The sequence below is a fragment of the Podarcis cretensis genome, assembly GCF_951804945.1.
Source record: "Podarcis cretensis genome assembly, chromosome: 10".
Taxonomy (NCBI): Eukaryota; Metazoa; Chordata; class Lepidosauria; order Squamata; family Lacertidae; genus Podarcis; species Podarcis cretensis.
This window is the reverse complement of record NC_137179.1, coordinates 61,818,278-61,840,348: the sequence shown is the minus strand read 5'-3', so window position 1 is coordinate 61,840,348 and position 22,071 is coordinate 61,818,278. Positions and strand designations below refer to the sequence as shown.

The 22,071-nt window shown below is 41.4% G+C and overlaps 2 protein-coding genes across 2 annotated transcripts in view; both read left to right on the top strand.

The window, feature by feature from the left end:
* MOV10L1 (Mov10 like RNA helicase 1) overlaps nucleotides 1-18,546 on the top strand; it is a 37,398-nt gene extending 18,852 nt beyond the window's left edge. Inside the window, exons 12-27 of the mRNA XM_079994111.1 lie at nucleotides 103-173; nucleotides 1,109-1,200; nucleotides 1,458-1,516; nucleotides 2,291-2,400; nucleotides 4,168-4,258; nucleotides 4,370-4,548; nucleotides 5,596-5,742; nucleotides 6,743-6,864; nucleotides 7,451-7,550; nucleotides 9,262-9,426; nucleotides 10,654-10,827; nucleotides 11,209-11,358; nucleotides 13,689-13,796; nucleotides 15,564-15,701; nucleotides 17,402-17,493; nucleotides 18,310-18,546. Of these exons, the coding sequence (XP_079850237.1) occupies nucleotides 103-173; nucleotides 1,109-1,200; nucleotides 1,458-1,516; nucleotides 2,291-2,400; nucleotides 4,168-4,258; nucleotides 4,370-4,548; nucleotides 5,596-5,742; nucleotides 6,743-6,864; nucleotides 7,451-7,550; nucleotides 9,262-9,426; nucleotides 10,654-10,827; nucleotides 11,209-11,358; nucleotides 13,689-13,796; nucleotides 15,564-15,701; nucleotides 17,402-17,493; nucleotides 18,310-18,319 (1,808 nt within the window). The 3' untranslated portion in view covers nucleotides 18,320-18,546. The remainder of the gene's footprint in view (nucleotides 1-102; nucleotides 174-1,108; nucleotides 1,201-1,457; nucleotides 1,517-2,290; nucleotides 2,401-4,167; nucleotides 4,259-4,369; nucleotides 4,549-5,595; nucleotides 5,743-6,742; nucleotides 6,865-7,450; nucleotides 7,551-9,261; nucleotides 9,427-10,653; nucleotides 10,828-11,208; nucleotides 11,359-13,688; nucleotides 13,797-15,563; nucleotides 15,702-17,401; nucleotides 17,494-18,309) is intronic.
* A 1,378-nt stretch (nucleotides 18,547-19,924) lies between these two features.
* Nucleotides 19,925-22,071, top strand: part of PANX2 (pannexin 2) — a 58,269-nt gene continuing 56,122 nt past the window's right edge. Inside the window, exon 1 of the mRNA XM_079994204.1 lies at nucleotides 19,925-19,946. The gene's annotated coding sequence lies outside the window, so the exon portion shown is untranslated. The remainder of the gene's footprint in view (nucleotides 19,947-22,071) is intronic.

Here is a 22,071-nt window from a genome sequence, read left to right as displayed (position 1 = left end):
TCAGTAATAGATCTTTTCTTTCAGTCTCCTGTGTACAGGATAGCCACCTAATTGCTATAATTTGTACAAGACCAATGAAATAATTTATATCTTCTAATTCAGGTGACAGAGTAATATTGAAGACCCAAGATTATTCAGAGCCCATAGTCCACTACATTGCATTTGTCACTGAGGTAAGCTCCCCATATCTTTTGCTTTATTTGGCTTTTGTCCTGTTTCGTTTTTTTTAACACTGATGCCCTATCCATGTTTACTGAGAAGTAAGTGGGACCTACCCCCCAGGTAAGCATTTATAGCATGACAGCCTAAGATTTTGAAAGGAAACAAAAGTACAAGAAATACTTTGTTACTGGTATACCTTGGAATTATTTTATATCTAAGTTCTTAGATATGTTCAGTGCGTCTAATCTCTGAATTTCAACAGTTAAATGCAATTTCTGTTAAAACATTTTTCTTAAAAGCTTAAAAGTTACTGTTAGCATAGAACACCCTCCCATCAGATGTCAAGGAGAAGAAGAAGAAAAAGAGTTTGGATTTGATATTCCGCCTTTCACTCCCTTTAAGGAGTCTCAAAGCGGCTAACATTCTCCTTTCCCTTCCTCCCCCACAACAAACACTCTGTGAGGTGAGTGGGGCTGAGAGACTTCAGAGAAGTGTGACTGGCCCAAGGTCACCCAGCAGTTGCATGTGGAGGAGCGGAGACTCGAACGCGGTTCCCCAGATTACGAGACTACCGCTCTTAACCACTACACAACACTGGCTCTAGATGACTAACTATATAACCTTTAGAAGACATCTGAAGGTAGCCCTGTATATGAAAGCTTTTAATGTTACTACGTGTGTGTGTGTGTGTGTGTGTGTATGTGTGTATATGTATATGTATATGTGTGTGTGTGTGTGTGTGTGTGTGTGTATATATATATATATATATATATATATATATATATATGTTGGAAGCCACCCAGAGTGGCTGGAGCGACCCAGTCAGATGGGTGGGGTACAAATAATTATTTATGTTTATCATCGTCATCATACCATGTTAAGAGTTCTGTCAGTTCTACAACATAATAAATAATTGTTTGTGGTCTTTTTTCCTTTCTGTATACAGATTCATGATGAAGAGGTGACTCTGAAGCTTAACCCAGAGTTCGAACAGGCATATAATTCTGAACCTATGGATGTGGAATTTACTGTTAGCAGGTATGCTTTTTCTTAAAGTTGTATTTCAATTCATTATGAAGCAAAAGGGCACACATTCTTCACGCAACTCGGGAAATGCTGAATAATATATTTCAGAGTCACAGTTTTTCATAGGTTGACTTAACAGAACTAGCTAGCTTATGAAACTAGTATTTTCTTATTGTAAATATCACAGCAGCCCTAAAGTATATTAGGTATGTCACATATATTGATTAAGGATACTATTGTCTTTTACTAGTAATCTGATCTGTTGACAGGACCACCAGCCGAAGATGCCATTTTGCAGTAGAACAAGCCATACATTTAGGACAAAAAGGTGGGATATTTGTGTCATCTCACATATCAGATCAGTTTTCCTACATTATCATATGCTGCTGCTGCTACTACTACTACTAATAATTAATTAATTAATTAATTAATTAATTGTACCCCACCCATCTGGCTGGGCTTCCCCAGCCACTCTGGGCGGCTTCCAACAGAGATTAAAAATACATTAAAATGTCACACATTGAAAGCTTCCCTGAACAGGGCTGCCTTCAGATGTCTTCTAAATGTCAGGTAGTTGTTTATCTCGTTGACATCTGGTAGGAGGGCGTTCCACAGGGCGGGTGCCACTACCAAAAAGGCCCTCTGCCTGGTTCCCTGTAGCTTTGCTTCTTGCAGTGAGGGAACCGCCAGAAGGCCCTCGGCGCTGGACCTCAGTGTCCAGGCAGAACGATGGGGGTGGAGACGCTCTTTCAGGTATACTGATGAGTCTAGGGGCAGTTTTTTGGTGTAGAACTGGAGTTGAGGTTTGAAGTTGCAAGTCTTTGTGTCCACAGGGGAGTAACTAGCACACTTTGGAGAGAGTGTTACTGTTTGAATTTTTGCTGACTTTGTAACTTTGATTCCCCTGCCTCTGCAGGCTACTTCAGCTGAAAAAGGGTTAAGCTGAGGGAAGACACTATTAAAATTCTGATCCTTAAAAGACTGCAAGAATAAATCCTGTTGACATCCTCTGTCAGTTTCTATTAAGCAATTCAGTGGATCAAATTCTTATTCAGAATTATACACCATTCCCGTTTCTGTCTCCTTCCTGTTCTTTCCCAAGTTTTGTTTCCATATCAGGTCACTGTGCAATCTCCACAAGTTGTCAAGCAGTGGCGTGATTCAGAATGTCTTTCCGATGCACAAAAGCAAAACATCACAGAAGAAGATGAGGTATGCCTTTGCCATCCGTTTATTACAGTGGAGCCTCGCAAGACGAAAAGAATCCATTCCGCGATTCTCTTCGTCTAGCGGTTTTTTCGTCTTGCGAAGCAAGCCCATTGACGGCTTAGCGGATTAGCGCTATTAGCGGCTTAGCGGTTTTTAGCGGCTTATCAGCTTAGCGGATAAGTGGCTTAGCGGCTTAGAAAAAGGGGGGGGGAGGGAAAAAAAGTCGGAAAAACTCGCAAGACATTTCATCTTGTGAAGCAAGCCCATAGGGAAATTCGTTTTGCAAAGCGCCTCCAAGACGGAAAACCCTTTCGTCTAGCGGGTTTTTCGTCTTGCGAGGCATTCGTCTTGCGGGGCACCACTGTATCTGCTTTGCAATAAGCTATTTACTACCAAATGGTGTGGCAGTCTGTAAAGTTAAGATGTATAAGAGTACCTTATTTTGTTCCTTTGCCACTATAAATAGTCTACCTGCCAACATTTTATACTTGGATATTAACGTCAGAATGTCATTTGGGATGTTCGATACAATAGTTTGTATCGAAAATGCAAACTGAAGAACTGTGAAGTTAATGATTCATACATGTTTTTCTCCATAGCAACTTCCCATCTTCACCATCTATGTCTTCTGCCCTTTATAATGCTTCCATTGTAGTTTTCCCTATAGATGAGTACCAAAGAGAGGAGCTGCCAAAGGAAACGGATGCAGATTCCTCTTATGCTAGAGCAGCCATAGGGAACCTCCAGCCCCCAGGCCAGTAGTCCTAATTTGACCTATGAAGCTGTTTCCACGCACGCCTGATGTCAGGTGTGGGGCGGGTAAGGCCACAGCTGCAAAGGAATATTCAAGAGTGTTAGTGTGCACTTCCAATTCCTCCTCTGCAAGCAGGGGTTGCACTCCACACTTCTTAAATTTTGGTGCAAGTGCCACTGGGATCCTCTCCCAAGTGAAACCAATCCCTCTCACAAGCGGGGGGGGGGGTTTAATTTAAATTTAGCCCCACCCACCTATCAAAGTGGGGGTGGCAGGGACCTCAGGGTCCAGCCTACCAAGCAAATCCTTTTCCCTACCCCTTCATCCCAGCGAGCTTTTTGCATTGTTGCATCCAAGTACACCAAACACTCTTCTGTAAACATTGCTCAGACTGGGGTTGGCAGAGTTGGTGTGCTATACTCCTAAATCCCTGGTGGGAAGCATATTCAAAACAGAGAAACCTGGAGTTTGGCTGCATGTTTGCATAGCTCTTTTGAATAGCTGCATGAGTAAGCTTGGTAGCTGCATGCACTGTCTGGCCTCTACAGCTCTGGAGAATTTCTATTAAATCTTTATTGGCTTTTTCAAGCCCTGTTTTTTTCCTTCCATCATAAACTTTAAACTTTGCTTACCAGAATGGAAAAGGCCCAGAGTGGCTGTATCTGAAGGTTAAGCATGGACATCTTTCCCCTCTTCCAAATTAAGCAACTAATCTCTTTCTTCCTCCCAATGAGTTTAGTTAAGTCAGGGACAGCATGAGGAGAAAAGTGCATTGTCTTCTCTCTTCACATTTTAAGAACTCTTTTTCAAACATTTTTCAAATGTTTTTCCAAGCAGTGTTGTATATGCAAACTGTTTGAAGTCTCTTTGGAATTTATGCAGGAATAAGCTGTGCCTGAAATTATTAAGTCATGACTTGCATAGAATTATCAAATCTAAAATTTGAACAGATGCTACTATTTTTTTTAATACTGTATATTTAAATACTGTTGGCTCTTCTCTTTTGCTACTTGCAGGATAAGAGGGTACAAAATGGCAATGAAAGAAGGATGCTAAAAGACGAGGGAGCTATCATTTCTGACGTCGTGACTATTGCCACACAAACACGTTAGTATAAGAATATTGTAAATAATAGAAAACCCTTTTAAATACTGACTTTTTAAAATTATTTGCAAGCCAGAGAAAAACACTTTTTAATATACACAATTTTGAATGTAGTAAATGGAACTTCAGTATCCAGTAGAAGAAACTGTGACTTCTTCAATCCCATGCTGAATGAGCATCAGAAACTAGCAGTGAAAAGGATTCTTAGTGGTGAATGTCGTCCAACTCCTTACATTCTCTTTGGACCACCAGGAACTGGTAAAACTGTCACAGTGATTGAAGCAATTTTGCAGGTAACAGTTAGCAACAATATATTTGGGTTTCAACACTGCCACTTTAAAGAATTTTAACTTTGTCAACTACAGTCGTACCTTGGAAGTCGAATGGAATCCGTTTGACTTCCAAAATATTCAGTGCGGCTTCTTATTGTCTGCAGGAAACTCCTGCAGCCAATCGGAATCCCCGACAGATGTTCGGCTTCCAAAAATAATTCACAAACCGGAACGTCACGTTTAGGGGCCAAAATGTTTGAGAACTAAGCTGTTCGAAAATCAAGGTACGGCTGTATTTGTCTAACAATGAATTACCTTTGAGGTGCATTCCCATTGCTTGAGAAGGTAGAAAGAGAGAACCAAGGCATTGTCTGCAATAGAGTTCTACCACAAGTAATTTCTGATTTGCGGGTAGCATGACCTGCCCTGTCTACACTGTATCCTCTGGGCGTGAGACTCAACACAGTGATGTTGCTCTAATGTATTTAAGGGGAGCAACTTCATGTGTTTCAGAATGGAAACCTTTTATGGTGGATCAATATAAAAAGGGAAAACCCTAATTTGATGCGTAGCCAGTATTCCCAAGCCATGGTAACCCATAGTTAATGGTTTGCTTTGGATGTAGAAATTGCTTGTGCTTTGCATCTCCCCTAGCACAAGTGTGAACAATAAGCTACAAAGCAAACCACAATTCCCAGGTTGGACGCAACGCTAAGCCAAAAATCATGCTTTGTTGCTCATACTAAGAGAGGAACGAAGCAGGAACCATATATGCATTCACAGTGAACCGTTAACTGTGATTTACCATGGCATGTGAATGCAGCTGTAATTGGTGGATAACGGAGATATTTCGAAGGCAGCATTATTCCTATCTTTGTCCCTCTTCAAGAAGATTTCATAATAACATGGATTTTGGAACTTGAGTGAATAGGGGGAAATCACTATTACAAATGTTGGTCTTTGTTTATTAAATGGCAGCTGACTTATGAATAAATAAAAAATAGCAAAAAAATTCTGTTCAGTATTTTTAACAATTTGTGATTTATTTATTTTTAATTAAAACTTTAGATACATTACACCATACCAGACAGCCGAATACTGGTCTGCGCGCCATCAAACAGTGCATCAGATCTAGTTTGTTCACGGCTTCATGACAGCAACTTGTTAAAGCCAGGAGTTATGGTTAGAGTTAACGCTTCCAGCAGAAATGAAGAGGTAAATTTTATTTAAAAGCTTGATGTACCCTATGTGACTTCATTGTATCTTAATTGCATTATGAGGTAGATCATGCATTTAAAAGCTCAGCATTGACTATGTACAATAAGTTTGTTTAGTATGAATTCATTGCTGTTTTTCTCCCTTTATTTGTACTGAGCAATGCTTAGCAACATAGAAAGCTGCCTTATATGGAGTCAAGACATTTGGTCCCATATAGTTCAGAATTGTTGACTCGCAGTCAGTAAAACTTCACAGAAACAAACACAAATTATTGGCATCTGCTTTGGTTTTGGCATACAGTAAGTCCGCAACTTACACAGGGGTTACCTTCCAGGGATTGTGCCTGTCAGGGAACTGCCATCGGAGCCAGAGGGAGAGGGAGGGCTCCAGAGGGATTATGGAGAGTGTCCCAGGAGGGAGAGAAGCAGCCCATCTTTTGGGGAAGGAAATCAGCGTAGCACCAGTGGAGAAGGGGGGCAGATGGGGGAATCGGCGAGGTGGCTCCATGACTCCTCGCCGGAGACCAGCGGGGAGAAGGCTTCCGTGCAGGGAGAGTAGGCGGAGACTAGGCGTCAAAGAGCTTCTTTGCTGGAAGAAGTTCAAGAAATGCCCACTGACGGATTCTGCCAGCGACTGAGACAGCCACGGGTGAGTGGCTGTCCGGACAGAATAGGGTTCACCCAGGTAACTCAGCCAGGTGTGGCGACGACATACGCACGAGCAACCCCTAGAACCATTACATTGCCTAAATCCAAAATTGCATATAGTCAAAACCCATTGAGTGCAACTGCAGGTAGGATTGCCAAAGTCATTTTTCACAGAAACTTGCCCCCTTTTAAAGATTTTTTTGCCACTCACATAAAGGTGAATGCTCACAAGTTAAATGTACGTAGGTTGCAGGCTTACTGTACTGCCTTCTGTGTACATGAGCTATACACTGTACATTTACCCTGTGATAAAAATACTTAATGCACAATTGCTGGTTTTGTGTTGATAGACTCTCAGTGATGTGATAAAGCTTTACAGCAAAGACGGAGAAGACATTTGGAAAGCATCTCGATTCAGGATCATTATAGTGACATGCAGCAGTGCAGGAATGTTCTACCAAATAGGAATAAGGTATTGCAAATGCATGTTTTTGTGAAACATTCAGAACAAGACAGGGGTGTAAAGATGCCCCAAGGTAGTCACCTGAACCAAGAAAAATGAAGAAATTCAAAAACAACCATCATTCTGTGGTCTTTATTCATAATGAGTCATTGAATCTTTTAACGTGTCATTTTAACTATCAAAAAATTCCATGAAACTCATTGAGTGACCTTGTCACCCACTGCTTCTCCTGGCAAAAGTTTTCCCATTTCTTCTTCATGAATGTGAAAGAGGAGGAGAGGGGAGCACATGAGCTCCACGGATTGTAAAGGAGCAAAAGAAGGGATTGCACAAGCCTCAAGTCTTCTACAGTTTGTTCACATATCAGCATGTTAGGTGATTATGTATATTCACTTTATTGTAACATGTGAAGCAGCGCCAAGGCGGCCTGTTGAATCTTGTACAAATTGATAATCAAAGGCTTTAACTGGATTGAAACACTATTCATTCACAAGTATTGTATTTCTGTTTTTTTAAATAATTGCTTTGGTACCAGCACAGGGTGGCAGAACATGCAACAAGCCAGCAATTTCAACTTTTGTTCTATTAACTCTAGGCTTGGACACTTTACACATGCATTTTTGGATGAAGCAGGACAGGCCAGTGAACCAGAAAGCCTCATTCCACTGGGGCTGATTTCAGAAGTCAGTGGGCAGGTGTGTACGTTTCTACCGCCTTCGTTGGGTTGAGCCTCTTTCCTTTCCTTTGAGAGTCATGAAATAAAGTTTCTAGAAAGAAGAAAATATAACATTTTTGGAAGATTTTGTCATATGCTGCTGGTGCATATGATATTAAGGATGTGCTTATACAAAAGCACTTGCTGCATGCAACTACGTCATTTCTTCCTTTGCCCAAGCTGCAAAGCTTGATTGTGACTTCCAGGCTTATTTGCTGGCAAAAACAGGAGCAAAGGGGATGCATGAATCTCATGCTTCTTAAGACAAGATTTGATAGTGTGAACATGCTCTAAATGGCAATGTGCTTGATTTTTAATTGTCATCTTGTTGCACTATTGTACTTATCAAACACTGTTAAAGCTTAGTAAGGTAATACGCCACATGGTCACAAATTAATGTTCATGTTTATTCCAGCATCTCCAGCTAAGAAAACAAAAGGAAGAGAGGAATTCTTGAGAAGGGCTGGGAAAGATATTGGCCTGAGCAGGAGGAATGACTGAACTGGCTCTTCTTCCATATTGCACATTATTGTTCTCGATATATCTTTCCATAGCACCCAGACAGAAGATTTCAGTGACTTAACTGTAGGCAGGAGAATTGTGGACCCATTTAACAAATGCTGCCTTTTTGCAAACGTTTCTAGGTGGCTGTCAAAACAATAACATAGCAGCAATAGGCAGTACAATACAGCAGTAAAATCTTGAAACCAGTAGACATTAAAACAATTCAGATTTAGGGAGAAACAAATTACCCATAAACTCAGTTATTCCACTAAGCCTGAAGGACTGCCCGGTGCTTCCTAGACCCATATGCTCAATAATGGAAATTCATAATTGGAAGCCATCACTGGAAAAAATAAAAACCCTCCCTCTAGTAGCCACCCATCTAATTTCAGAATATGTGAGTACCCAAGAGAATGGCTTCAGACAAAGATCCTAACTGCTCAGCAGGTTAATTTGAAGAAGGGTGGTATTTCAGTTACTTGCGACTCATGCCATTTAGGGCTTTAAAGGTGAAAAGCAGCACTGGAGTATGGAAACAAAATACTGTCCCACTAGCCAGTGAAGCACTTTTAATACTGGCATGATGTGCTCAGAGAGTTCATTCCCACTTAATAGTCCAGCTGTCGTGTGTTAGACCAGGTGTAGTTTCCGAATGTGCCATACTGTATGTGCAGTGCATTGCAGTAAATCAGTCTAGCTGTGCCTTTTGAATCCAGTCTAGCTGTGCCTTTCAAGCTGACCCATTTAGCTCTCACCAACCAGAGCTGATAGAAGCCAGTTCAAGCTTTTGCTGCCCACCTGAGCATCTAGCAGCAGTGCTGGACCACACCCCACCCCTCTCCAACTGTGAACGCTGGCCTTAAGAGAGGAGTGGGGATCTAGAGCACTTCCCTAGACTGATAGACCATTCATCAACATCACCTCTTTTTTAAAAAATCTGTATTTAGCCTCACTTTGTTAGCCTTCCTACAGCCGGTTACTGACTCCAGGTTTGGGGCATCAACAGGTCCTCCTTGGACAGATATAAAAGCAGAGTGAGCTGGAAGCCACCTGCATGTTGATGGCACACAACTCCAAGATCCCCTGAACATGTTTTGTAAATACATTGCATGAAAAAGTTACATTAGAACTTGATTTTAAGTTTCCCTTTTTTAAATAATAATAATAATAAACAATTGTATTTACAGATAGTCCTTTCAGGTGATCCGATGCAGCTAGGTCCAGTAATAAAATCCAGGCTTGCTTCAGTTTATGGATTGCACATTTCCCTGCTGGAGAGACTGATGAGTCGCCCTCTATATCAGAGAGATGAGGAGGCTTTTGGTGCCACTGAATCATACAATCCACTGTTGGTAAGTTAGTTGGGGAATGATGTTAACTGCTCAGTCTCTGAAGTTATTCAGTACAGCAGTCAACCAGTAGTTTACAAAGCAAATGTTATGAATACCAGATAAAACCATGTTTCATCAGAACTTGCCACCTCCATAATACTTGCTTGTATTTATAGGTGGTGGTGTCTGCAGGTGTATCGAAACTAGCATACTGCCCAAAGATAAAATTCATATTTCTTGTCCCTCCCACTTTTGCCTCTGGCCCTGCCCACCACTAGCACATGACCCCAGAAGGCTGCCCAGATGAAACGCAGCCCTCGACCTGAAAAAGATTCTCCACTCTGATGTATAGTATATAATCTTGTATCTCTTCATTAAATGCAAGCTGCTGTCTTCTAGGCAATTTCTTCACCTCTCAACAGATATTATATAGTAGATCTAAAATACAGTACAAATTATATCATTGACTCCAGTAGCCTTTTCAAACAGGTGTCATCGGCAAGTAGCATCACATCTTTAAGGTTGGAAACATTTGGGGCTCCCCAGCCTAGTGAGTCAGTGCCATCGTGTACGATTGGGGGCACTGATGGAATTTGTCTTGGGGAACTCAAGTTTCTTCTCTCTGCAAAGAATGTGGCCTGCACAGCTCCTGCTCCAGTCTTAATACATGGGCTGGCAAAGATCAACACAAACTGAGCCAATCTGTACATCTAAACTAGGGACGTGGGTGGCACTGTGGTCTAAACCACTGAGCCTTTTGGGCTTGCTGATCAGAAGGCCAGCAGTTTGAATCCATGCGATGGGGCGAGCTCCCATTGCTCTGTCCCAGCTTCTGCCAACCTAGCACTTCGAAAGCACACCAGTGTGAGTAGATAAATATTTACCACTGTGGTGGAAAGGTAAACAGCATTTCTGTATGCTCTGGCACTCGTCATGGTGCTCTATTGTACCAGGAGCAGTTTAGTCGCATGACAGAAAGCTGTGGACAAACTCCAGCTCCCTCGGCCTGAAGCGAGATGAGCACCACACTCCATAGTCGCCTTTGACTGGACTTAGCCCTCCAGGGCTCCTTTACCTTACCTTACATCTAAAACTACAGACATATTCCCAGTGAAGTCCATCAGGAAGCCGCTTCCAGAAGTGACATTCTTTGAAACGTGGCAAAACTGGCCCCATGTACCAATAAGCGTTTGCTTCAGATAATAATGTATAGCCCCCTGTTTTGGATTTTACTTTCTTTGCTTGCAGATTACAAAGCTTGTGAAGAATTACAGGTCACATGCTGCACTGCTCACATTGCCATCTAGACTCTTTTACCATAAGGAGTTGGAAGTGTGTGCTGATCCTTCTGTGACAAACTCTTTGTTGGGATGGAACAAGCTGCCAAGGAAAGGTTTCCCCCTGGTTTTTCATGGAATGAGAGTACGTAAAACATGTTTGTATTCAAAGAGAGGTTGGCAAAACTTAGGGTCTAGGCATGGCCATAGCTGGGGAGGGCAGCTGCCCCCCTAAATCAAGTAAACGAAATACTTAGAAATTGAAGAAAGATTTTGACAGATTTTTAAGTAAAAACAAAAAGATTCCAATTTTGTTGAAATAATTGACTTTTTCTGGTAAATAATAATAATAATGCCTTAATTAATTAATTAATATGAAAATGTATTTGTTTGGTGATAACCACATTAAAGTCACGTTTATTATCAAAATGGTTATCATGAGAATAAAACAGGCTATCAGACTTTCAGAAAAATAAATATAAAGTGCATTGTTGACGGTTTTCTTTTCCCACCTCCCAATTGCCAGGGCACTGAAACACGTGAAGGCTACAATCCTTCTTGGTTCAATTCTACAGAAGCAGTCCAAGTAATGTTTTATTGTTGCCTTGTTGCTAAAAGCATCTACCATTCAGTGTCACAGAAAGATATTGGAGTGATTACACCTTATCAAAAGCAGGTATGGCTTCATGCTATGGATTTCTATTGTGCCTATGCTATTCTTTGTTTTTTGTCTGTTTGTTTTCTTTTTGTACGGAATGTTATTGGTACATGTTTTTGTTGTTACCTGGGGTGGCATTGTAAGCTTACCCTAAGAGGTTCTAAAAGCCATGTCGTAGGATGGCAGTCACAACTATTAAAAAAAAGTTAGAAGGTACATCTCAATCATCATCATCATCTTCATCATATTTGCTATTTATAACTCAACTGGCTGGGGACATAAGTCTACTAAGATTGATGAAGTTATTAGAATATTTCCCCCAGACTACAAAGTGTACGTTAGAGATGGGTGAATCTTGTCAATTTGGTTTCTTTCGGTTTCTTATTTTTCTAGTATTTAAGTTCAACATTTCCTCATCAAATTGTGATTTGCCCATCCAACAAAAAGTCCCCATGAGAATTCAAAAGAATTTTAGAGTTCATCCTTCTGGACCGTCTTGAGGGGCTGGGAGCTGGGGGCACTGTCATACAGTGGTTCCGCTCCTTCCTCCTGGGCCGTGTTCAGAAAGTGGTGGGGGGGATGAGTGTTCAGACCCCTGGGCTCTCACTTGTGGGGTGCCTCAGGGTTCTGTCCTCTCCCCCATGCTTTTCAACATCTACATGCAGCCGCTGGGAGAGATCATCAGGGGGTTTGGGCTGGGTGTTCATCAGTATGCGGATGATACCCAGCTCTACCTCTCTTTTAAATCAGAACCAGTGAAGGCGGTGAAGGTCCTGTGTGAGTGTCTGGAGGCGGTTGGAGGATGGATGGCGGCTAACAGATTGAGGTTGAATCCTGACAAGACAGAAGTACTGTTTTTGGAGGACAGGAGGAGGGCAGGTGTGGAGGATTCCCTGGTCCTGAATGGGGTAACTGTGCCCCTGAAGGACCAGGTGCGCAGCCTGGGAGTCATTTTGGACTCACAGCTGTCCATGGAGGCACAGGTCAAATCTGTGTCCAGGGCAGCTGTTTACCAGCTCCATCTGGTACGTAGGCTGAGACCCTATCTGCCTGCGGACTCCCTCGCCAGAGTAGTGCATGCTCTGGTTATCTCCCGCTTGGACTACTGCAATGCGCTCTACGTGGGGCTACCTTTGAAGGTGACCCGGAAACTACAACTAATCCAGAATGCGGCAGCTAGACTGGTGACTGGGAGCGGCCGCCGAGACCATATAACACCAGTCTTGAAAGACCTACATTGGCTCCCAATACGTTTCCAAGCACAATTCAAAGTGTTGGTGCTGACCTTTAAAGCCCTAAATGGCCTCGGTCCAGTATATCTGAAGGAGCGTCTCCACCCCCATCGTTCTACCCGGACACTGAGGTCCAGCACCGAGGGCCTTCTGGTGGTTCCCTCACTGCGAGAAGCCAAGTTACAGGGAACCAGGCAGAGGGCCTTCTCGGTAGTGGCGCCCTCCCTGTGGAATGCCCTCCCACCAGATGTCAAAGAGAACAACAACTACCAGACTTATAGAAGACATCTGAAGGCAGCCCTGTTTTGATGTAGTACAGTATTTTAATATATTTTTTTGGAAGCCGCCCAGAGTGGCTGGGGAAGCCCAGCCAGATGGGTGGGGTATAAATAATGAATTATTATTATTATTATTATTATTATTATTATTATTATTTTGACTAATATACACATTTTTGTCTCACATGCTGATTTTTGTAAGCAATTTGCCCTCCTGTAGTGCATTTGCACGTGTTATTTTCTCTAATAAATGCATTTTTAGGCACACTTCCCCTAAGGTGCATGTTTGTGTACCCACTATAGAGTTGGAGAACTGCACGTTTTGAAGGATTGCAGTGTTTCGGTTCGCATATTATTTGAGAAACTGAAAATTTGATAGATCTACATCACAATGTGTGCTAACTTTTGCCACTTCCCAAATTTATCTTCTTCCACCAGCAGGATCATTTCCTGGATCTCAATCTCCTCCATGAACATAAAGAAGACTTTTCTTTTGCAGAAGCCTTGTTGAGACCCAAGGCAATATGTATATTCTTTACTACATCACACATATAGCTTATAATTTTGAAAGATGCAAGAGTGGATTTAAGTGATGGTGGATCTTAATCTAAAGTTAGTAAAGCATTACATAGGCAACAGGATATTTTCACAAAAAGCCATCTAAATTTACAGTTCTCCTTTACGTTACGTGTTTAGCTCCGGGAAGGTTAACCTTTTTTGGCCTGTGGTCCATATTCAGAGTTGGATTTCAGGAACTGAATTTCTTGCTCATCTGTTGAATGCCAGCTGTGTTGAATGCCATAACTGAAATGTAATTGTCATACTGTCTCTACTTTAGGTAGAAAAAATCAGAATTCTCTTGCGCAGTGTGGATTTAGCGGACATCAAAGTGGGCTCTGTAGAGGAGTTTCAAGGGCAAGAATTCCTAGTGATCATCCTATCAACAGTATGTAGTGAGATGCTATTTGTGTGTCTGAAACACCCAAGTGTTGGTCACATTCTCAAGAGCTGCAAGTGGAAGCAACAAATCAATGCAAAAATAGGTGGCATTACTCTTAATGATCAGCAGAGAGTTTAGATAGGCATGTTCAGACATTGTAGTCCTCTGCAGGCTTGCTCAGAAATAACTCCCACTTGTTCAGTGATGCTTACTCCCAGGACACTTACTCCCAGGAAAGTGTGCAGCTGGGCAGAGCTGGAGAGTGAATCCACAGTCCAAAGCATTGGCAGCTCACACTGGCCAGGGCAGAACTTGTGTTTGGGAGAACAGGATTGTGCTCTGTTACATTTTTAAAAATGACAGCCGTGTTATTGTAACAGATCTACTGCTAGCTCCAATTAAACCTAGCAGATCCCATTGCTAACTGCCTCAATTAAACCTGTAGCAAACCTACCGCATGGTACAACCATTAATTAAATGTCTAAATTACCACATGTTATCTTTTGGAATTCTTGTTTGAGAGAAAACTTAAGTGATTTGGAGTCTTAGGCAGAAATTGAACAAATTAGAAAGGTTTTATTTGCAAAACAAAGTTGGTAAAACAAGGATGGGTCTGGAGTTGTGTTCTTTCAGGAAACAGTTAACTTATTAATTACGCTAAGTTTTAAGATGTCAGAGGCATTAAAGTAGTAAATGCACAAGTTTTCTTAAACGTCAGTTGCTAAAAATCATGATTTACACTTCCGGTAGATGTTCAGTTTTCTTGAAGAGACGCTAAAATGCTTAACTCAGTTTCTGTTATTTCACTCTCACGCCTTTACTTAGTTATGACAGGTATTAGAGTAAAATACTTTTGACACAGCACAGCTTTCTTCACAGCTTAATATTTTGGTTCACGAGAAAAGGGCACTTTTTGTCAGTTACCCAACCTCTTAACAACCCTACTCCTGCCTGAGGCATTTCCAAATAGTGTAACAGACCCTGGGGATCACTACACCCCTTTTAACTGGTTTTGGGAGTCTTTTTTCCTTCTAGAAGATCTCTCTGCTCCTGGCTAGAATGAGACCCAGGTAATCTATATTCCCACAGCTTCTACCTCTCCTGGCTCACACTCAGCCCTCTAGTTAACTCCTGTCTGTATACCTTCCCCACTCAACCTGGTCTTCCTGTCTAACCCGCGAGGCTCTTTCCTGTTCCTATGGATAGTCTCAATGTGGATGTTCCACTCAGATCAGAACTAATTCTCCCTCAGTCAAATCCTCTCCTAATCCCTATCTTCCATCTCAAACCAAGCCCTCTCTCTGTCCCCATCTAACTTTCTCCCTCTGAAAATGCTCTTTTTATTCTCCCTCCCAAAGTGCTGCTCCACTAGCCGTCTTGGTAGCCAAGCAGAGAGAGGCTCCAGCACTCTGTTGGGATTTCTGAGGGACTGTATCACCCGACTGGTCTGGCTCTGCTGTCCGTCACGCATGCTGTGATCATAGGCCCTTGCATCCTAGATCCCCTCCAGTAGTTATGGAATGAGCATTATAGACTTTTGAACTTCTAGCTGGGACCTGCTGCAACTGCTCCATCCAATCACAGCAGTCTCAGAAGTTGCACAGCTAATGCATTGTGGTGGTACAACATCTCTTAGGGTTGCCTCCTAACACAAGACAACATAGTTGCACCTTGCATAGAGTATGTGTGTGGGTGTATATATGGACGCGCACACAAACATATAACTTCTGTAGAATTACCTTTGCAGGATTTAATGTTTCTGCTTTCTTCCAGGTTCGGTCAAACGAAACTTCATTTGCTGATGAAAAACAACTCTTAGGTTTCCTTACTAATTCAAAGCGCTTTAATGTGGCAATTACCAGACCCAAGGCATTGCTCATTATAGTGGGGAATCCTCATGTGCTTGTCAGAGTAAGGCTTGCTTGCTTATCTGCCAATGCAAAATGTTGAATTCATGCTTGCTTCAGTTAAAACTGTTAATTTCAGAGCGGAATGGCAGGTTGCCTGTGGCTATCTGTAGTATACATACTGTAAAGGTTATATGCAAGGGCTTTTCATTTAGAATACATTCACACCTGCTTATGTGTTCCAGCTTTTCTATTTCAGGCAATATTAACCCATGAGAGAGTGAAAAGGGTTATAATGATACTGAATATGTGGTGAATTCAGCCATGCAGTGGTGTAGCGTGGGGGGTGCAGGGGGGACCGGGCGCAACATCTGGGGGTTAGGGTTAGGGGGCGCAAATCCATGGGTTAGGGGGCGCAAATTACTTGCCTTGCCCCGGGTGCTGACAACCCACGCTACGCCACTGCAGCCATGGCTATGTTGAAGATGGAACAGCCTGGGATGCAACAATAATTTATTGACTGGAGCCAAAAGAACCCAGATTTTTCAGTAGAAATGTAACACAATCGTTTGATTTGATTTTGATTTAATATTTCTATTCCGCATTTCCAACAACAAATGTTGAGCTCAAAGCAGTTCACAGTGACCACAAAAGCACTGAAACAACAACAACATTACAATCACTATATTATCAAACACAAAAACGTTTAAATAAAGCAAACAGCAACAAATTTATCGATTCAGTAAAGTCATAGTAATTCAAAATATCAGAAAATATCAAAAATCATCCTTTAAAATGATTAATATGATTCAATAAAGCATTAGCTAAGAAGAAAGGAAGTTTCCATTATGGCATAAATATTAATGATGAGTGGTTTTCATTCTTGGTGTATTTCATATTTGTAACTTTTGTAGTAAGTTGCAAGCTTAAAGCTACAACAATGGAAACATAAATTAAAACAACAGTTAAAATATAAATATGGCTAAATCACATAAGCTAAGAAACCCCACACATAATAAACTCTTCAAACACCTCACTTTAATAGCTGTTTGTATAGGGTAGTGGTCTAAACCACTTAGCCTCTTGGGCTTGCCGATCAGAAGGTCGGCAGTTCAAATCCCCGCACTGGGGTGAGCTCCCGTTGCTCAGTCCCAGCTTCTGCCAACCTAGCAGTTCGAAAGCACACCAAAAAGTGCAAGTAGATAAATAGGTACCACTCTGGCAGGAGGGTAAACGGTGTTTCCGTGCACTGCTCTGGTTTCGCCAGAAGCAGATTAGTCATGCTGGCCACGTGACCCGAAAAAAATGTCTGCGGACAAACGCCGGCTCCCTCAGCCTGTAAAGTGAGATGCGTGCCGCAACCCCAGAGTCATCTGCGACTGGACATAACGGGTCCTTTACCTTTACGTTTTTTAAAGTAACATGCTCATTAAAAATAGACTACCCAAAGAAACCATCCCTTCTTGCCGAGCCTTCTCACTTGTCTGCATGAAATTCCTGGTAGTCTACTAGCAAGCAAGTTTAAACACAAGGCTGTGTTAGAATATGTTTGCTGCAGTCCAGCTCATACAATAGCATCCTATGTTTCCTAACAACAGTTTTATATGAAAGTCAGCTACCAAGAATGTTCTAAAGATATTCTTCTTTAGGCATGCTGTTTTCAAATACTGTAAAATTATAAATTGGTTGCAGGATTACTTTTGTTAAAATTCATATTCATAAATTCTGCAGTTGTTAACAATCTTTTTATTATTATTTGGTCAGGATGCCTGCTTTAGTGCTCTATTGGAATACAGTTTGACAAATGGAGCTTACATTGGCTGTGACTTACCACGGGAACTACAAAATCTAAATCAGTGAGTGTCTTTTCAGCACTTGTGAAAGGAGGGAGGGAGGGAGGGATAAATCAGCAGTAGCTCTTTATCCCAAAATCTGCTTTTAAGGAAATAATGATAAATCTGCCACTGGTGTTACCATATCTGAAAAAGCATGTGATAAAAATGCATGTTGTGTGTAGGAAATACGGAGTTAAAATGTTCAGCTCACAGTCTTAAACTATAAAACTGTAGCATATTAACAGAATAGGAAAAACAATAATTTACTGCTATTTGCCAGGAATAGATGAGCTTAGAGCAGTGAGACATGTGAAAGTACTGTCTTTTAAAGGTGTGAGGAACAACTTATTTAGAATTTGGTGTGGATGTCAACATACAGTATTTGGGTATCACATGTAGATATTGCTACATGTGATGAACGTATGTACTTAACATTTTATGCCAGTTTAACTATCCTGATATCCTCAGAGGATTCTGGGAATTTTAAAAATAATGCTGAAAGTTCTGTTAGTAGCATAGCCCCTTCATAGAACTGTGATTCCCAGTTTTTTTGTGGGAATAGGAAACGACTACTAAACTAAGGGTGGTATTCAACTTAGGTTTACTTAGAGTGGACCCACTGAAATTAACAAACATGACAAAACTAGGTGCTTTAATTTTAGTAGGTTGATTCTGAATGAAACTTAGCTGAATACCGTTCTATGTATGCAATTTAGATACCCTGTGTTGTCTTTGGTTGTTGAAACGATTCCCAGTGCTCTTGATCTGGTTGTTCAGCTAAAAGTGCTATCAATAACAGTGCTATTTCATTACCTGTCTTGCTTGATTAATCCGCAGGTCTGAGTAATTAAAAATATTTGCTGCAACTACCGGCTAAATATTCCTGACCATGTCCCGATCTGCCCGAAGTTTGCTTAAATAGAAAGCCAGCACCTCCCTGGCAGGTTAAGAACTTTGTATCGAAAGCACTTTAAGCAGATGTATCTTAAAATAGGATACAAATGTTTATTTCAAAGTTGCTGTATTTTTACGCCATTAAATATCACTAATTTGAATAAAGTTTTCTGCATGTTGGCTGTCTTCTACGACTTGTATAAATGAAAATAAGAATGATAGTAAGATACTTCGTTCACCATTTAAAGGTATATTGTCAACTTTATGATGCAGTCTAAGCTGCACCCCATCCTTCTGCAGATATTGGTAGCATATTTCTCTCACACAGCCATAAAGTCACAAGTTCCTCCCTAATCTACAACCCCTCCTTGCTTTCTGTTTCTTCCTTTAGGAAGCAGAATGGCAAGCAACTCCCCAACAGATTCCCTACATGTGATTAATAAGCTTACCTCTCAGTGGGGTCCTTCCTCTTATCCTGAGAATTAATGGAGCCCCCACCGCCTTTTTGGTGGATTTTGATTTCCCCTGGGGATCTTAAAAGCCCAATCAGCAAAACCACCTACCTCCTTTGTCCACTAGGATTTATTGCCTTGGTTCTGGCAGCATTTGTGCAGTGCTTGAATATGTTTTGCCTTTTAAGTAGAGGTGCTTAAATGTTTTGACAACTTCTAACGGTACTAGTACCCTTGCCTAAAATAAATGGGAGGGGGGAGAGGTTGATTTATTCATTGTCATTCTGACTGGCTACAGCAGCTTTCTATATAAAATACAACAATGGTGGCTTACAAGCAGTAAAACAATCAACAATAATAAATTACAAAAATCCTAAAACAGTTTACAGTTAGGTTAAAAAGTGAAACAATAGTCATAAAATCCAAATGATATGGATAACAATTATCTGATACAAAGTTTCATAAATTCAGGCTGAACATAAAAGAGAAGATTTGCATCATTAACTCCTCGTCATATTTATAGGAGGGGAGGGGCACAAAAACCATTCTCAGTTCTTCCAGAAAGCAAGTAAGGAAAAGATAGCTTTCAGATCCAGTTTCAAGACTAGCACTGCTATCTGTAACACAGAGATAACTTGATGACATCCAGCCAGGAGAGGGGAGGGAGAAAGAGAAAGATACCCTACCCACTATTTAGTTCATGGTGCAACACATCATCTAAGTCATAACTGCTATTCTCCCCACAAATGGTATCTGCCAGGTTAAGCTTGTCAACCCAGTTTGATCTCTTTAGCAGCCTCTTTTTATAACCAGAGTCCTAGCATTGAAGAACCCATTTAGTCCAATCCAGTCCCATTACAATATCCTGTTTATTCATTTCATTCCATATAATATCGTAATATCCTATCCTATCACAGAGTTGGAAGGGACCCTGAGGATGATCTATTCTAGTCCAGCCCCCTGGAATGCAGGAAAATGCAGCTGTCCCAAACAGAGATCAAACTTGCAACCTTGGTGTTAACAGCAACATGCCGCTCTCAGGTTAGACTCAAAGGAGCAGGAATTACAACTTTTAAAAAAGGAACACCTACTGTCATGAAAAGAAAGCACTGCTCCCCTATTTAGAAAGTAAGAGTTCATTGACTATTCTTATTTTACACATAAGTGTTTGGAGTATTATTTTACACACATGTGTTATGTACTAATCTGAGGGTGCATTCTCTTCATATTCCCCCTTACGGAACAGGCTTTATTTCCTAATTTTAACCAAAGCAGACTGCCTCAGATTTACAGCTCAGCACAACATATCCCATAGAAAAACGGTGAGCCATTGCCATGCCTTCAGAAAGGCTACAGGGCAAGGAGTTGCTTTATAGGTATATCTTCTACACATCTGCTTTTCTATACCAATTCCAAATTAGTTTTTGAGCTGCATGAAGTACTAAGATTCTGCTTGAGCCCATAATTTATCTCTGACAATAGAGGCAAAGCCGAAAACAGTATTGCCTTCTGGGCTCTATGATCTTTCACAGGCCCTGATCAGCTGGAATCTCCTAATACTTCTCTGGTGCCATTTCAGCGCATAAGCAGCAGCACTCACAGCCCATATAGCAGAAACCAAGGGAAGGATACCTAAACCTCAATTTCCTCTATTGTCCACGCTAAGAAAAGATGTCTGAGACAATTTCCCCATTTCTGCTTACATGTTGTTGTTGTTATTCCTGGAAGCGAAAGGAAAGTCCAATGCTGTAAAGAAAAATATTGCATAGGAACCTGGAATGTAAGAACCATGAACATGGGTAAGTTGGAGGTGGTCAAAAATGAGATGGCAAGAATAAATATTGACATCCTGGGCATCAGTGAACTAAAATGGACGGGAATGGGTGAATTCAGTTCGGATGACCATCATATCTACTACTGTGGGCAAGAAACCCGTAAAAGAAATGGAGTGGCCCTCATAGTCAACAAAAGAGTGGCAAAAGCTGTACTGGGATGCAATCTCAAAAATGATAGAATGATCTCGATACGAATCCAAGGCAGACCTTTTAACATCACAGTAATCCAAGTTTATGAACCAACTACTGGTGCTGAAGAAACTGAAATTGACCAATTCTATGAAGACTTACAACACCTTATAGCAGTGACACCAAAGAAGGATGTTCTTCTCATTATAGGGGATTGGAATGCTAAAGTAGGGAGTCAAAAGATAAAAGGAACAACTGGCAAGTTTGGCCTTGGAGATCAAAACGAAGCAGGGCAAAGGCTAATAGAGTTCTGTCAAGAGAACAAGCTGGTCATCACAAACACGCTTTTCCAACAACACAAGAGACGACTCTACACATGGACATCACCAGATGGGCAGCATCGAAATCAGATTGATTATATTCTCTGCTTACATGTAGAGTTTGCTAATGGTCTTCTTATACTCATCTTCAATCAGCAGTATCCCATTCAAAAGTTCCTCAACAAGTTGGTGCTACAATTGCATTTTATTATCAGGAGGGGAGGGGGGAATCCCCCATATCAAGTCTGAAAACACATGGGAAGCTAACCCAAAAAAGAGGCAAAATGTGAGAAGAAACACGAATACATGGGAGTCAAAGACAACTTCAGGGCCTGGTTTGGTCAAGACTTTTACCTACTACAGTGGTACCTCGGGTTACATACGCTTCAGGTTACATACGCTTCAGGTTACAGACTGCTATCCCAGAAATAGTACCTCGGGTTAAGAACTTTGCTTCAGGATGAGAACAGAAATCTTGCTCCAGCGGCGTGGCGGCAGCAGGAGGCCCCATTAACTAAAGTCGTGCTTCAGGCTAAGAACAGACCTCCAGAACGAATTAAGTACTTAACCCGAGGTACCACTGTATAGGAGAGAAGAGCATGAAGGAGTCAGGCAAAGGGTAAATCAAGACTTGCTCCAGTCAGGCTGTCCCCTCACGAGAGAGACGGGCAAAGAGAACTGGCACTTTGCCAGTTAGACTCTCCCCACCCCCACCAATTTTTATTTCCTTTGAGTTGGCATTTTAAAATTGTAAACTGCCTTGGCAGAAATGGTTTCATTGAAAACAATAAACCTCTAGAAGACGTTTTGACAGCAATTCCAGAGAAAAGGGCTGGGAGTCTCAAGAAACCTTAAATCTGCAGTCCAAATTAATTTTCGTATTGACAGGAATGGTCAAGTCTCAATAATAAATGGGACTGAACTATAAATATTCTGGTTTAGTGTGCTTATGGATCGTGGCCATTGGGA